The 10,836-nt window shown below is 41.5% G+C and overlaps 4 protein-coding genes across 4 annotated transcripts; all 4 read right to left on the reverse strand.

The window, feature by feature from the left end:
- Positions 1–258: 258 nt before the first annotated feature.
- Positions 259–2,429, reverse strand: BCR41DRAFT_353813 (hypothetical protein). Its single transcript, XM_022024225.1, has 4 exons — positions 2,079–2,429; positions 1,498–1,670; positions 941–1,370; positions 259–851 (listed from the first exon to the last, which is right to left on the reverse strand). Exons 1-4 carry the CDS (start codon positions 2,169–2,171, stop codon positions 342–344), a joined length of 1,206 nt encoding a protein of 401 aa, XP_021881217.1. The 5' UTR covers positions 2,172–2,429; the 3' UTR covers positions 259–341.
- Positions 2,430–2,631: 202 nt separating this feature from the next.
- Positions 2,632–4,848, reverse strand: BCR41DRAFT_336700 (WD40-repeat-containing domain protein). The gene is made up of 9 exons (XM_022022041.1): positions 4,614–4,848; positions 4,398–4,480; positions 4,174–4,285; positions 3,922–4,019; positions 3,559–3,762; positions 3,351–3,451; positions 3,060–3,213; positions 2,871–2,949; positions 2,632–2,749 (listed from the first exon to the last, which is right to left on the reverse strand). The coding sequence occupies exons 1-9, from the start codon at positions 4,693–4,695 to the stop codon at positions 2,676–2,678; spliced, it is 987 nt and encodes a 328-aa protein (XP_021881218.1). The 5' UTR covers positions 4,696–4,848; the 3' UTR covers positions 2,632–2,675.
- Positions 4,849–5,295: 447 nt separating this feature from the next.
- BCR41DRAFT_386599 (vesicle coat protein) lies at positions 5,296–8,418 on the reverse strand. Its single transcript, XM_022027812.1, has 7 exons — positions 7,581–8,418; positions 7,232–7,420; positions 6,976–7,103; positions 6,717–6,859; positions 6,382–6,591; positions 5,624–6,267; positions 5,296–5,510 (listed from the first exon to the last, which is right to left on the reverse strand). The coding sequence occupies exons 1-7, from the start codon at positions 8,231–8,233 to the stop codon at positions 5,312–5,314; spliced, it is 2,166 nt and encodes a 721-aa protein (XP_021881219.1). The 5' UTR covers positions 8,234–8,418; the 3' UTR covers positions 5,296–5,311.
- A 186-nt stretch (positions 8,419–8,604) lies between these two features.
- BCR41DRAFT_353816 (X-domain of DnaJ-containing-domain-containing protein) lies at positions 8,605–10,737 on the reverse strand. The gene is made up of 5 exons (XM_022024226.1): positions 10,285–10,737; positions 10,000–10,142; positions 9,763–9,868; positions 8,970–9,611; positions 8,605–8,835 (listed from the first exon to the last, which is right to left on the reverse strand). The coding sequence occupies exons 1-5, from the start codon at positions 10,565–10,567 to the stop codon at positions 8,696–8,698; spliced, it is 1,314 nt and encodes a 437-aa protein (XP_021881220.1). The 5' UTR covers positions 10,568–10,737; the 3' UTR covers positions 8,605–8,695.
- Between the last annotated feature and the right edge of the window lie 99 nt (positions 10,738–10,836).

Consider the following 10,836-nt stretch of genomic DNA (forward strand, 5'->3'; position numbering starts at 1 on the left):
GATAACGGATTGCAATCTATGATGACCTTATTTCATTTTTTTTTTTTTTTTTTTTTTTTTTTTGAAAATCATGTAAAGAACGATGGGAAGCTTTGAAGGAAATATTCCAATGCGTGAGCTTTTTTTTTTTTTTTATTTTTTTTTATTTTTTTTTTTATTTTAATATCTTACAAAATAAAAACCGAACGAGCCTTTGATCAATGAATAGTCGAGATGTGATAATGAGTTTTTTTTTTTTTTTTTTTTTTTTTTTTTTTTCGAGCCATGGGATGGATTGGTTAATTATGTGTCTGATAGAATGAGTCTATTGAGATCACTGTCACAACCGTTGTCTTTCATAATTAAACCTTATGGTAACCAGCAGGGACAAAGGGGAGCTTAGTAACGATAGCTTTTTGCTTGCGGCCACGGACTTCAACCTCGAGCTCTGTGCCTGACTTGTGAAGACCATTTTTGACGTAACCCATAGCAACGTTCTTCTTGGTCGAAGGAGAAGGACAACCTGAGGTGACCTTTCCAACCAATTCGCCATTGGCGTAGATCGGAGCATTTTCGCGTGCTGGAGCACCCTGTACAACCAATCCGATACGACGTTTGCTGACGCCATTCTTGAGCTGATCTTGGATCTTGGAAGCGCCCAAGAAGCCACCCTCGGCACGACGACGCTTTCCAATTGTCCAGGTGAGGCCGGCCTCAACAGGGGTGATGGTCTCATCCAATTCATGGCCATACAAACAAAGACCAGCCTCAAGCCTCAAGCTGTCACGAGCACCTAAACCAGCCAGCTCAACATCAGGTGAAGCGAGCAAGAGCTTGGTGAACTCGACAGCATCGTTATTTGGAACCGAGATCTACAAGTACAGGTCAATGGGAATGCATGGTTAATGTACGTACAAACAACATCATTCATGTTTGCATTTGTGAAGAAAAAGTAATTTACTTCAAAGCCATCTTCACCAGTGTAGCCCGAACGAGCAACGTGGCAATCGATGCCCTTGATGGTCATGAAGCGGCCATCCATGAAGGGGAAGTCGCGAAGATCCTTCTCAACCAACGACTCGAGTACAGCAGCAGCCTTGGGACCTTGGAGAGCAATTAAAGCATGGTCATCAATGATCTTCAAGTCAGCATCACCACCCTTATTCTGGAACTCCTTAAGATGAGCGCGGATGTGAGCCAGATCCTTGTCAGCGCAGCCGGCATTAGAGACCACATAAAGTGAGTCCTCATGCTTACAGATGATGGTATCGTCGATAATGCCGCCATCTTCGTTGGTGAAGACAGACAAAGTCGAGCTGCCAACAGGAAGATTCTCAATGTCAGCTACAGTAAGGCTTTCGAAGAATTTGACGCGATCCTTTCCTGTGACTCTAGAGGAATAGCCAAAAAAAAAAAAAAAAAAAAAAAAAAAAAAAACTAACGTTAGACCAATCATGTCTTTATAGGATGTTGGTTTAATAAAAAAGAAGAGGGGGTCATTCGAACACTCGTTTTTACCTGGTGGCAAGCATATGACTGACATCAAAAACGGAAGCATTAGTGCGGGTCCAGTTGTGAGAAGCACCAACACTAAGATTAGAGTATAGAACGGGCATTGACCAGCCAGCATAAGGGACCATCTTGGCTCCGTTCTCAATGTGATAGTTGTACAGGACAGTTTTCCTGAGGGCCTAAATCACCACGAGTTAATTAAAAAAAAAAAAAAAAAAAAAAAAAAAAAACTTCGGTTATGGTTTCGACTCGATTAATTGACCTTGTATGACTCCTGTTCTGATTTGATCTACTACAGTTTCGAAGTATTGCTCGTCAAGAAGCAAAAGACACCAAGTATTTTGGTAATTGGATCATAGCCTTTCTACCAGCAGTAGTTCTAAAATTCCTTTATAGTCATGGATTTTATATGACAAATGCTGGTTCAAGTATCATAATCCTCCAATAATTGGGCTGATTCAAGTTGGTAAAGAACTTTTGCCCTGAATAAGACCATGCTCAAGCATCAAAAAAAAAAACTTGTCACCATGTCACGGTTTGAATGTCAAGGCATTGCATTCGCTCTTCATGCATGCATTAAGGCTTACCTCACTAGCAGCAGCAGCCGAATAGGCACGGTGAGCGGTACGTGCGACTGTAACAGTGGGGATTGACTTGGCAAACCTGAGTGCAGACAACATGGCGCACGGTATTGAGTTTTATAAAAAGTGAAAGAAAGATAGAGAAAAGAAGGGTGAAGAAGGTGTGGGAGAGAAAGAGATAGAAAGAAGAAAAAGAAGAAAGAGAGGAGAGTAGAAAGACGTAGAGTGTGGAGGAAAAGAGGGAAGGGGAGAGTGAAGGGAAAAATGTTGATATCAAAAAGTCTTTTCTCATGCCTCTTTATCTTCCTGATGAAACGGAAACACTGAGTTTTTTTTTTTTTTTTGTAATTCGACTCGGTGGAATGGAAGGACGGGGATTCTTATTTTATATCCACAAAATTTTGCATTTAAGCATGTCGGAAGGCTCTCCACCGCATCCATCCGTGTACTGACTTAATTCATAGAAACTCATATTCTCCTTATCCACTTACTAACACCTTCGTCGCCCCCCTCTGAACCTCAATACATCCTCATCCTACACAACACATACACGCGTTTTCTTGTATTATTTTATTTTATTGTTCTTGGTTGCGTTCAACCAAACTATCTTTGGAACGCGTTGGCGCCATCCTCGGCAGATACAACGCTCATACACTTCCAGTCGCCCGTGTATGTTGCTATATCGAAGCAATTGGGCAAAAAAAAAAAAAAAAAAAAAAAAAGGTTTCGCAGCCATTGCTTGTAATGATTAATTTCAGTTAAATTGTGAAAAATAAAATAAAAAAAGTTCCTTATTACCTTTCCACAATCGGACCTTTCCATCATCCCCTGATGAAGAGAGGATCGTTCCAGTAACGTTCCATTCGACACGCCACACCTAATACAGATATTAAGAAAAAAAAAAGATCGGATTAACAATGCGCTTCTTGAATCCCAATTTTTTTTAAGAGAGACTAGTTGAGAATTGAGAAACCTGCTCGTACGCACCTCCGCGTTGTGATCCGGGAAATCAGCAATACGTGTTACATTGAACATCTTGCGGGTCCATCCACCCGATAATGCACCACCTTGATTGTCTTCGGTCAACTTGAATATCCTTACATGTCCATCTTTACATGCTGTAGCAATCAGGTGGTAACTCCTAGAGTACATAGATATAAAGGTATTGATATCATGTTTGAGGTCAATATCTGTCTATCAAAGAAGCGAAAGTATGATACAGTTGAATCACCCAGAGCAAGCCCACTTTTTTTTTTTTTTTTTTTTTTTTTTTTTTACCTTCCCATATTAGGCGCCCAACTCACATCATGGACCACACCTCCATGACCTCCCAAAACTTCACATGCCTGCCATTTACTGTTGTGGTCCTGTCTGAAGATCTAATGTATGTTATATATAGCCATAAAGGAATGAGATGAACGGAGATATAAAGTCAAAACAATCAATATAGACATAAATCGAATGAAAATCAAGCCAGCTCCTTTACCTTGGCAACATGATCCTTAGCACAACCAACGACCATCATCTGTGCAGCAAACTTCGCAGTACACCATGATAAACAATGGTTTCCTTCCTCGTCCTTGCTTGGTCCTTCTCCAACAGGGAAGGAGTCAATCATGGTCCAATGTGCCAGACTCGTCACATCCATGGCTTCATAAATCCGAACCAGCCCATCTGCAGCAGCAATAGCCTGTCAACAAAACATAAAAGTCAAATAAAAAAAAAGTAATATTCATGAAAAGAAATCAAGATTGAAGGATATAAACATGATCCCTGATCGGTTACTGTTTGGGTCAATATGAACGTTTCATATAAAAGCAAATACGTTTCATAATCATAATCACTGTACCAGACGAAGACCAAGGTGATTTGGTGCGAATTCTACGTCCTGAACAGTTCCGCTGTCATCCCTGAGAGTAGCAACTGCAGTCCACTTCTTGACTGCATCTAAAATAAATTAATAAAAAAGCCAACCATCCATTCACAGACCAAGAGAGGGAGAGACATGTTGGTATGGGTGTAACGACATTGAGCTTTTTTTTTTTTTTTTTTTTTTTTAAAAAAAAAACAAATTCTAACATTAGACAGAGCGATCAATTACCATGATAAGTTTCTTCCCAGACAATGACACTACGATCAAAAGAGCATGAAGCCAACACCTGTCCATATTCTGGATGTGCCCATGATGTCTTGAGAACCGCACAGGAATGGGCCTAGGAGAGAAGGGCAGACAAAGTTTGAAGTATGGAACCCGCTTAGTTGTCTGAATCATCAATCTTTTTTTTCCTTTATTTATTTATTTATTTTTTTTTTTAAAAAACTTGCCTTGAATGAAATATTGGATTCCCACACACCTTCTGCTTCATTGTAGTCCCAGATCTTTATTTTTTGGTCCGAAGAGCAAGTTGCTTTACAGCGAAGGGTTTATTTAAATGTTGAAGTTGCAGTTGAAGTTGAGTTACAAGAAGGACCGCAACAGTAAAATTCACAAAGTATAAAGGGCTTTTGTAGCCACATATTGTTCTGTTCAAGTTTCCTTACCGAGTCGGTTCCCGTAATAGTTGAACGCGACATCGTGGATGAGGTCCTCATGGGATCCTTCAAACTTTGTGACCTGATTCATTTATCGTTATCGTTAACGTGCGTTGTTTGCAATGGCGACCGTCTCTTCGTAATGTGATGAATGTTGAGGAAGGATATTGCCTGAGGAATGCGTCTCGTTTCGTTCCTGTCGCCCTTTCCTGACTGAATAAAAAGAAAATCAATATAGAAGGAAGAAGATGCAAAAAAAAAAAAATTGGGACTGTGCTTCTAGGCTTTGAATTTGTGTTAATATCTTTCCGTATCGTTTGTCCCCACAGACTGCAACGACTTTGTTGCTCAATTGGGACAATGATCGGGACTGTCATCAAAGAAGAGTTGTTATAAAGTAAAGGGCTAGTCACGGGAGCTAATTTTTTCTTCAACTTTCGACGCTTCTTACCAGCACATTTTGTTCTGGGGCAATTGGTCTTGCCGCCAGACCCTGGACGCTTTGGCTGGCTGTTGCAAGAGTAATTGTTCCGTATATATCTCAATTCCTCCAGAATCTTAAATGGAGTGAATTGTCGTCTTCCACGGCGAAATTTTATACATTTAGATATCCTTATCATATTTGCCATGCATGTAGTTTACGTTCAACATGAATCTGATTATGTGTTTTTTTTTTTTTTTTTTTTTTTTTGGTCATTTTATTATTATTAGGCTGCGATTCCTGAGGTTGCAATAGCATCCTCATTCCTAAACTTTTGCAATGAATTTGATTTGGCACAGCGTGTAAAGAACCGCAGAATCTTTAGATCGCGTTTATCTACTCGCATGGATTGCAAAAATGCTTCCACTACGCTCTCATCCGATGCTTTACCTGTCTTGTACAAGTTGTGAAACTGTATTGATTTGCTGTATAAAGTGTAGAAGTAAGAAAAAAAAAGTAAGCCATCTATACAATAATTCACAATCCATAGTTCAGTCCCTCTCAATAACGAATATGTAGTATGGGGAACAAACTGTACCTGACCCATTCATCTCGAAGCACTATCAGTCTCCTAGACTCTATAGTTCGAGGTAGTTTATAGTCCAGTATACCGTTCAAAGTATCGATATAAAGAAGACAAGGGTGTTTTTGAGGCGAAAGCGTTCTCCTCCCTAACGTATCTTTCCCATTCGTATCTTTAAAGTTATCGAGGTATAATGTTTCTGGTGGTTCCTCTCCTGCCTGCAGGAGATATTTCCTTGTCTGCCATAAAGCGCCCCCCTTAGGCGAATGCAGATTGCTTGGCAAAGATGTCGGAGGTTGGGTATGATCAATTGAACCATTCGAAGGCTTCCCCTCCGTAACAGCCACAACTTTCTCCATATGGACGCTTAGATCTTTTATGTCTGATACTAGTGTCGCGTTAGACCAATCCGCTTGGTATACAGGAGACATGTCTTCAGATCCATTCTTGCGGCGAGTATCAACAGGTAAAGATGTTGGGGGAGTTGGAATGTCATGACCAAGAGGATTTGTACAGATGTCAAGTAAAATAAAGTCTTGTGGGTCCAAATCAGTTGGAATTGGGATAGAACGATGGAGTCCAAGGATATTACACGCATAGCTCGGCTCATAGCAGGATCCGTCCAGAATAACAGTGCAGCAATCTTTAGGCAAAATCCCCTAAAAGCATTTAGTTAAGAATAAAGAGGAAAATTAAGAAATCAATCAACCAAATCCATCTGAATATGGAAACGCCTGCATTGCTTTCTACCCATGTAATTCCTTACAACTTACCTCTAGTAACCTGATAATGTCATGAACAACACTGGGCTCTTCTCCGCGCACGATGACTTGATTACCTACAACACTGTTCCATATAAGGCGATTGAATTGCTGGGGTCCAAGTGCTCGTCGTAGATCTCTCAAAGATTCAATGATGATGCTTTGGTGTCCATTATCGCTCGATTGCCGCTCATTTATTTTCTCATATGGATGAGGATCGCTCTACATTTATTATAGTTTAGTTAGTTATCAATGTCAGTCCGGTAGCTAGATTTGGAATAGACCCTGGCTCTCGATGTCATTAAAAAGAAATCGCATGTGCTATCCTGTGAATATATGATACATACAATAGGACGTCCTTGAATATATCGTTCTGTTAGCCTCCGACTGCAGCTGCTCAGCACAGAAACAAATGCAGCATGCAATTGAACAAAAATATCTGGTTTGGCTAAAACGTCTGTTAATGGTCGTCCACGTTTGGTCGGGGCATCTAGTGAAAGTGGAAATCGATCGCACGTGGTTAAAAAATTGTGTGTGACAATGCTCACGTCGGATAGCATTAGCTGCAGGGTCTACAATTGCAACTACAGTAGATGCACAGCTTACTCTCTGGCATGATGGATCCTCGATGATGGGATGAAGAGTAAGATAGAGACCGCGTTGCGGATGATTGATGCGGAGGACATAGAGCGTTTGCCATCGATTGGAGGTTCGATGCGATCACTTGAAATTGACTACGGCATTAAACAAGTTGATAAAAAAAAGAGAGGGAGTGCACAAGTACCATCTGTGTTCAGTGATCCACCAAATTACACATTATTTTCACAGTAGAGCATGGTCTGTCGTCCAAAATATATCGTACCTGATCAAATATTCCATGCTGGCAACAAGATAAACCCGATCTGTCATCATGGTCATAATTGTGTACTTGACTCTATGTCCGCGTGACTGTGCGTCGTAGACTGTAAACATGTATGAGAGCACATAGCCATTGACACCGTCGCCAAAGAAAACAGAACCTTCGCGTCCGCAGTAGGTTTCTGAGTTGAGGCTGGAAGACAGGATAGGAATTGAGTGGACGGTTAGATTTTTTTTTCTTCTTTTTTTTTTGCTGATCCCGCCCAGCCGCTCAAATTGAAGCAAAGCAAAAACGGCTGCGAATCGTGCATGCATCTGTTTTGTGCTGCGAAGTAGGCATGCAAATCACATACGATCGAATGCAGGCAATACGAATAGGTGCAAACAGACTGGCATCCACTGGAATGGGCTGACTAATGTAAGAGAGCTCATGATTGATGGGATCGACCGAATGAAGTGACTTTTCTCCACTTGGGATACTGAACTGACATTCACATGGATTACTATTGCTCGATGAATTGAGTGCAGGGTGGGCTGAGGATGGACGATTGGCAATGGAAACCTGACAGGATCCATTAAGTGACGATTGATGTATTGAACGTCTTGATTTTTTAGTTTCAAGAGGTGGCAAAGGATTTGTTCCTGTTGTTGCTCCTGTGACAGAGACGGAATTAGAGCTGTTCACTAGAGCAGTTTGCGAGTCGAATGATGAGGTTGAGGTTGAGGTAGGAGGGAGAGTACCCTTATTATGAACTGAAGAGGGATGGTCTTCGAGCAGAGCAATCGGTTGGGCTATGGAAATATTGTGAGGTAAAGATGGTAATGAAGGGGTATCGCTGCTGTTATTGGCGGCGTTGCCATTGTCAGCATTGGTGGTTCGTGTGTTTCTGGATGAAGACGTTCCATTGCAAGGTGAGGACGAAGGAGGACGACGATGCTGTGTAGTGAGAATTGTGACTGGGCCATGGGGTTGACACCAGACGGCAAGAGCAATCAATGCATTCATGACAAACCAGATGGAATTGAGAGGAGGAGAGGGGAGCACTCAAAAGGTTTAAGAAACGGTGTACATATAAATGAGTGTTGCAATGGGAGAGGAGAAGAGGCGTAAAGTGGCTGAAAGCGAGCGGGATGAAGAGTGAAAGGAGCGAAGGAAAGGGATGATGGAGGCGTGGTGGAGCTGAAGCAGAGAGCAAGTGACGTGGGCCATGAGCGTACTCCAACCACATTCTTATATATTTTATTATTTTAAATTGTTTTGAGGGCCGCAGAGATGCCACATGGCATGGTTTTATTATTGAACCATGGGACACACTTAACAGAATCAAGATCTGCTGTTCTGTCTTCCTGCATGCCATGTAAACATGAATAAAAAAAAGGTTAAATCGCATGTACATCTTTTTATTCTATTTTCAAATGCCAATGTCTTTCTGTCTTGTATGCATAGTGATATAATTCACTTTAGGATCTAAGGCGTCGTGGGTTTATCGGGCTTCACACCTTCATATACTGCACCAATAATCTTTAATGCACGAGCACGCTCCAACAATGTCGCCTTGGGGACAGCGGGGTCGCCCAGAACTTTGTCACAAACATCACGCAGAACACCTTAAACAAAGAAATAAAAAAATAAGGTTGTAAGTTCAAAGTCCTTTCAAAAGTTCGCCAATGACCCCTGAGCCATGGTTCCGTTAACAAAATCATATGGCAAGACCGATAGAATTGATTAAAAAAAGACATACCTTCCACCTCAAGCTTGGAGCCCTTCCAAAGAGCACGAAGTCCCTTAGATGCTGCTGCCTCTTCAAGAGCCTTTTTAGCGGCCTCGTCCATTGCTTCCTTCTCAGCCTCTTGCAGCTGAGTAAAGCTCTGCTGGAGATCCATTGCTGCTCGAAGAGTGGAGACAGTTTCTGAGAGAATATGTCCCTTTTCACGTACGCCATGGAACCAGCTGCCAAGACCTAGCATTTCGTTCTTGCCGAGATACTGTTTGGCTTTCAAAGTATAGGTGAACCCAATAGCATGCAGCAGTTCCACACCATAGCTCTCTGCTTTCAAGTCCTCGGCCTCCAAACGGATCATTTCCTGATATCCCTTGGCAGCTTCGAGATCACAAGGACCATCTGTAAAAATGCTGAGTTTGTGTATCAGATTTTTAACGAGCTTATCTACACGAGCCTGACGAGCTTCGTCCCTCGCTTTGTCCTTGGATTCGTTAGCAGATGCTTCCCGCTTCGCCTTTTCTTCTGGAGACAATCCTGCTGTGGTTTCATCCTCAGGGTCATTGAGGGCATCCCGCATGTCACGTCCGATCGAAATTTCTCCAATAATATCAACAAAGCGATCTCCTCCAAATTGTTGTTTGAAGAATGCTTCGGGGTTTACTGTTAGGAGTTAATTAAAAAAAAAAAAAAAAAATAAAAAAAATAAATAAATACAAATAATAATAACAATAATAATTCTTGGCCAGTTGTCTATAATAGATCTCTTCGTAAGCGTTGTGCTTCTGATGTTCGTTTATGCGATGCCACCTACCGAAGCCTCCTTCTGGCGACACGTCTTTGTTATGGCCATACATGTTGTAGTCAGACCGCAATTTAGGGTCTGAGAGGACCTGATATGCCTCCGAGATCTTTTGAAACTATTATTACACATATCAGAGTAAAAAAAACCAAATTAGGCTTTAGCGGACTATTGTTGTTTCCAAACCCACGTGCCTCCCACGAGATTACAGCACAAGTTGTTGCCACTGAAAAAATGTGATTTTTTTACCTTGGCATGTGCATCGGGGTCAGGATTTTTATCTGGATGGTTCTGGAGTGCCAAGGCTCTGTAATTCTTTTTGATTTGGGCGGGAGTGGCATCGACTGGTACGCCTAGAATATCATACAGTTCGGTTTCTAAGGGACTGGCATCTGAATATTCATAATAGAAAAAAAAAGGAACCGATGGTTGGTCATTAGGATCAATGTAATGAAGAGTTTGTAGAATGTGTCAATCAGAGCCAAAAGAATATGTTTAGAATCAAAAAAAAAAAAAAAAAAAAAAAAAAAATACCGGTGCCTGTGCCAGTTCTCTTTGGTTTGGAGGAGGGACCATCCTTCTTGTTGTTGTTAGAGCTACTGCTTTTGGGTGAGCTTGTGCCTGTAGAAGCAGAGGCAGAGGCACCTTTCTCTGGGTACTGAATATCGATGCTGAGGACTTGTTTACAGACATAACATTCAATGTAGGTGACATCGCCTGTGCTTTTTGGTATGGGGAATTCCACAGGGGTTTTGCAGCCCACACATTCTGCAGTCAAGTACTGAGGCTTCCTAGATTTGATGATTGTAGGTTCCATTGTTTGTAATTATGTTTGATTGAAGACGGGATGAAGAGAGAGGAGGTGATTGTGTAAATAGTTAAGCGATTGTAGGGTGGCTCAATGACTGCAATTGTGCAGCAGAGTGACTCATGCAACAAGTCAAGGAGGATGGAGCTGAGTGGAGGGAAGCGAGGAGAAAAGGGAAAACAAACAAACAAAAGATAATAATTCCTAAACTCGTTGCTTTGCAAGAGTTGTCAGTCAACACAGTCACTTGATCATTCGATTCATTCGATTCATTCGAT

This window comes from Lobosporangium transversale (genome assembly GCF_002105155.1).
Source record: "Lobosporangium transversale strain NRRL 3116 chromosome Unknown BCR41scaffold_19, whole genome shotgun sequence".
Lineage (NCBI taxonomy): Eukaryota > Fungi > Mortierellomycota > Mortierellomycetes > Mortierellales > Mortierellaceae > Lobosporangium > Lobosporangium transversale.

Excerpts from the sequence above, each read along its gene's own strand:
- BCR41DRAFT_353813 (XM_022024225.1), bottom strand. The coding sequence starts at position 2,171 with ATGTTGTCTGCACTCAGGTTTGCCAAGTCAATCCCCACTGTTACAGTC. Across the intron at positions 1,671-2,078 it reads CGGCTGCTGCTGCTAGTGAG|GCCCTCAGGAAAACTGTCCT; the intron begins GTAAGCCTTAAT and ends GTGGTGATTTAG. Across the intron at positions 852-940 it reads CTGGTGAAGATGGCTTTGAA|ATCTCGGTTCCAAATAACGA; the intron begins GTAAATTACTTT and ends CTGTACTTGTAG.
- BCR41DRAFT_336700 (XM_022022041.1), bottom strand. The coding sequence starts at position 4,695 with ATGAATCAGGTCACAAAGTTTGAAGGATCCCATGAGGACCTCATCCAC. Across the intron at positions 4,286-4,397 it reads AATCCAATATTTCATTCAAG|GCCCATTCCTGTGCGGTTCT; the intron begins GCAAGTTTTTTA and ends CTTCTCTCCTAG. Across the intron at positions 2,950-3,059 it reads TCCCGGATCACAACGCGGAG|GTGTGGCGTGTCGAATGGAA; the intron begins GTGCGTACGAGC and ends TATCTGTATTAG.
- BCR41DRAFT_386599 (XM_022027812.1), bottom strand. The coding sequence starts at position 8,233 with ATGAATGCATTGATTGCTCTTGCCGTCTGGTGTCAACCCCATGGCCCA. Across the intron at positions 7,421-7,580 it reads CGTATTGCCTGCATTCGATC|CCTCAACTCAGAAACCTACT; the intron begins GTATGTGATTTG and ends CCTGTCTTCCAG. Across the intron at positions 6,268-6,381 it reads ACATTATCAGGTTACTAGAG|GGGATTTTGCCTAAAGATTG; the intron begins GTAAGTTGTAAG and ends AAATGCTTTTAG.
- BCR41DRAFT_353816 (XM_022024226.1), bottom strand. The coding sequence starts at position 10,567 with ATGGAACCTACAATCATCAAATCTAGGAAGCCTCAGTACTTGACTGCA. Across the intron at positions 10,143-10,284 it reads GAGAACTGGCACAGGCACCG|ATGCCAGTCCCTTAGAAACC; the intron begins GTATTTTTTTTT and ends ATGAATATTCAG. Across the intron at positions 9,612-9,762 it reads GTCGCCAGAAGGAGGCTTCG|TAAACCCCGAAGCATTCTTC; the intron begins GTAGGTGGCATC and ends AACTCCTAACAG.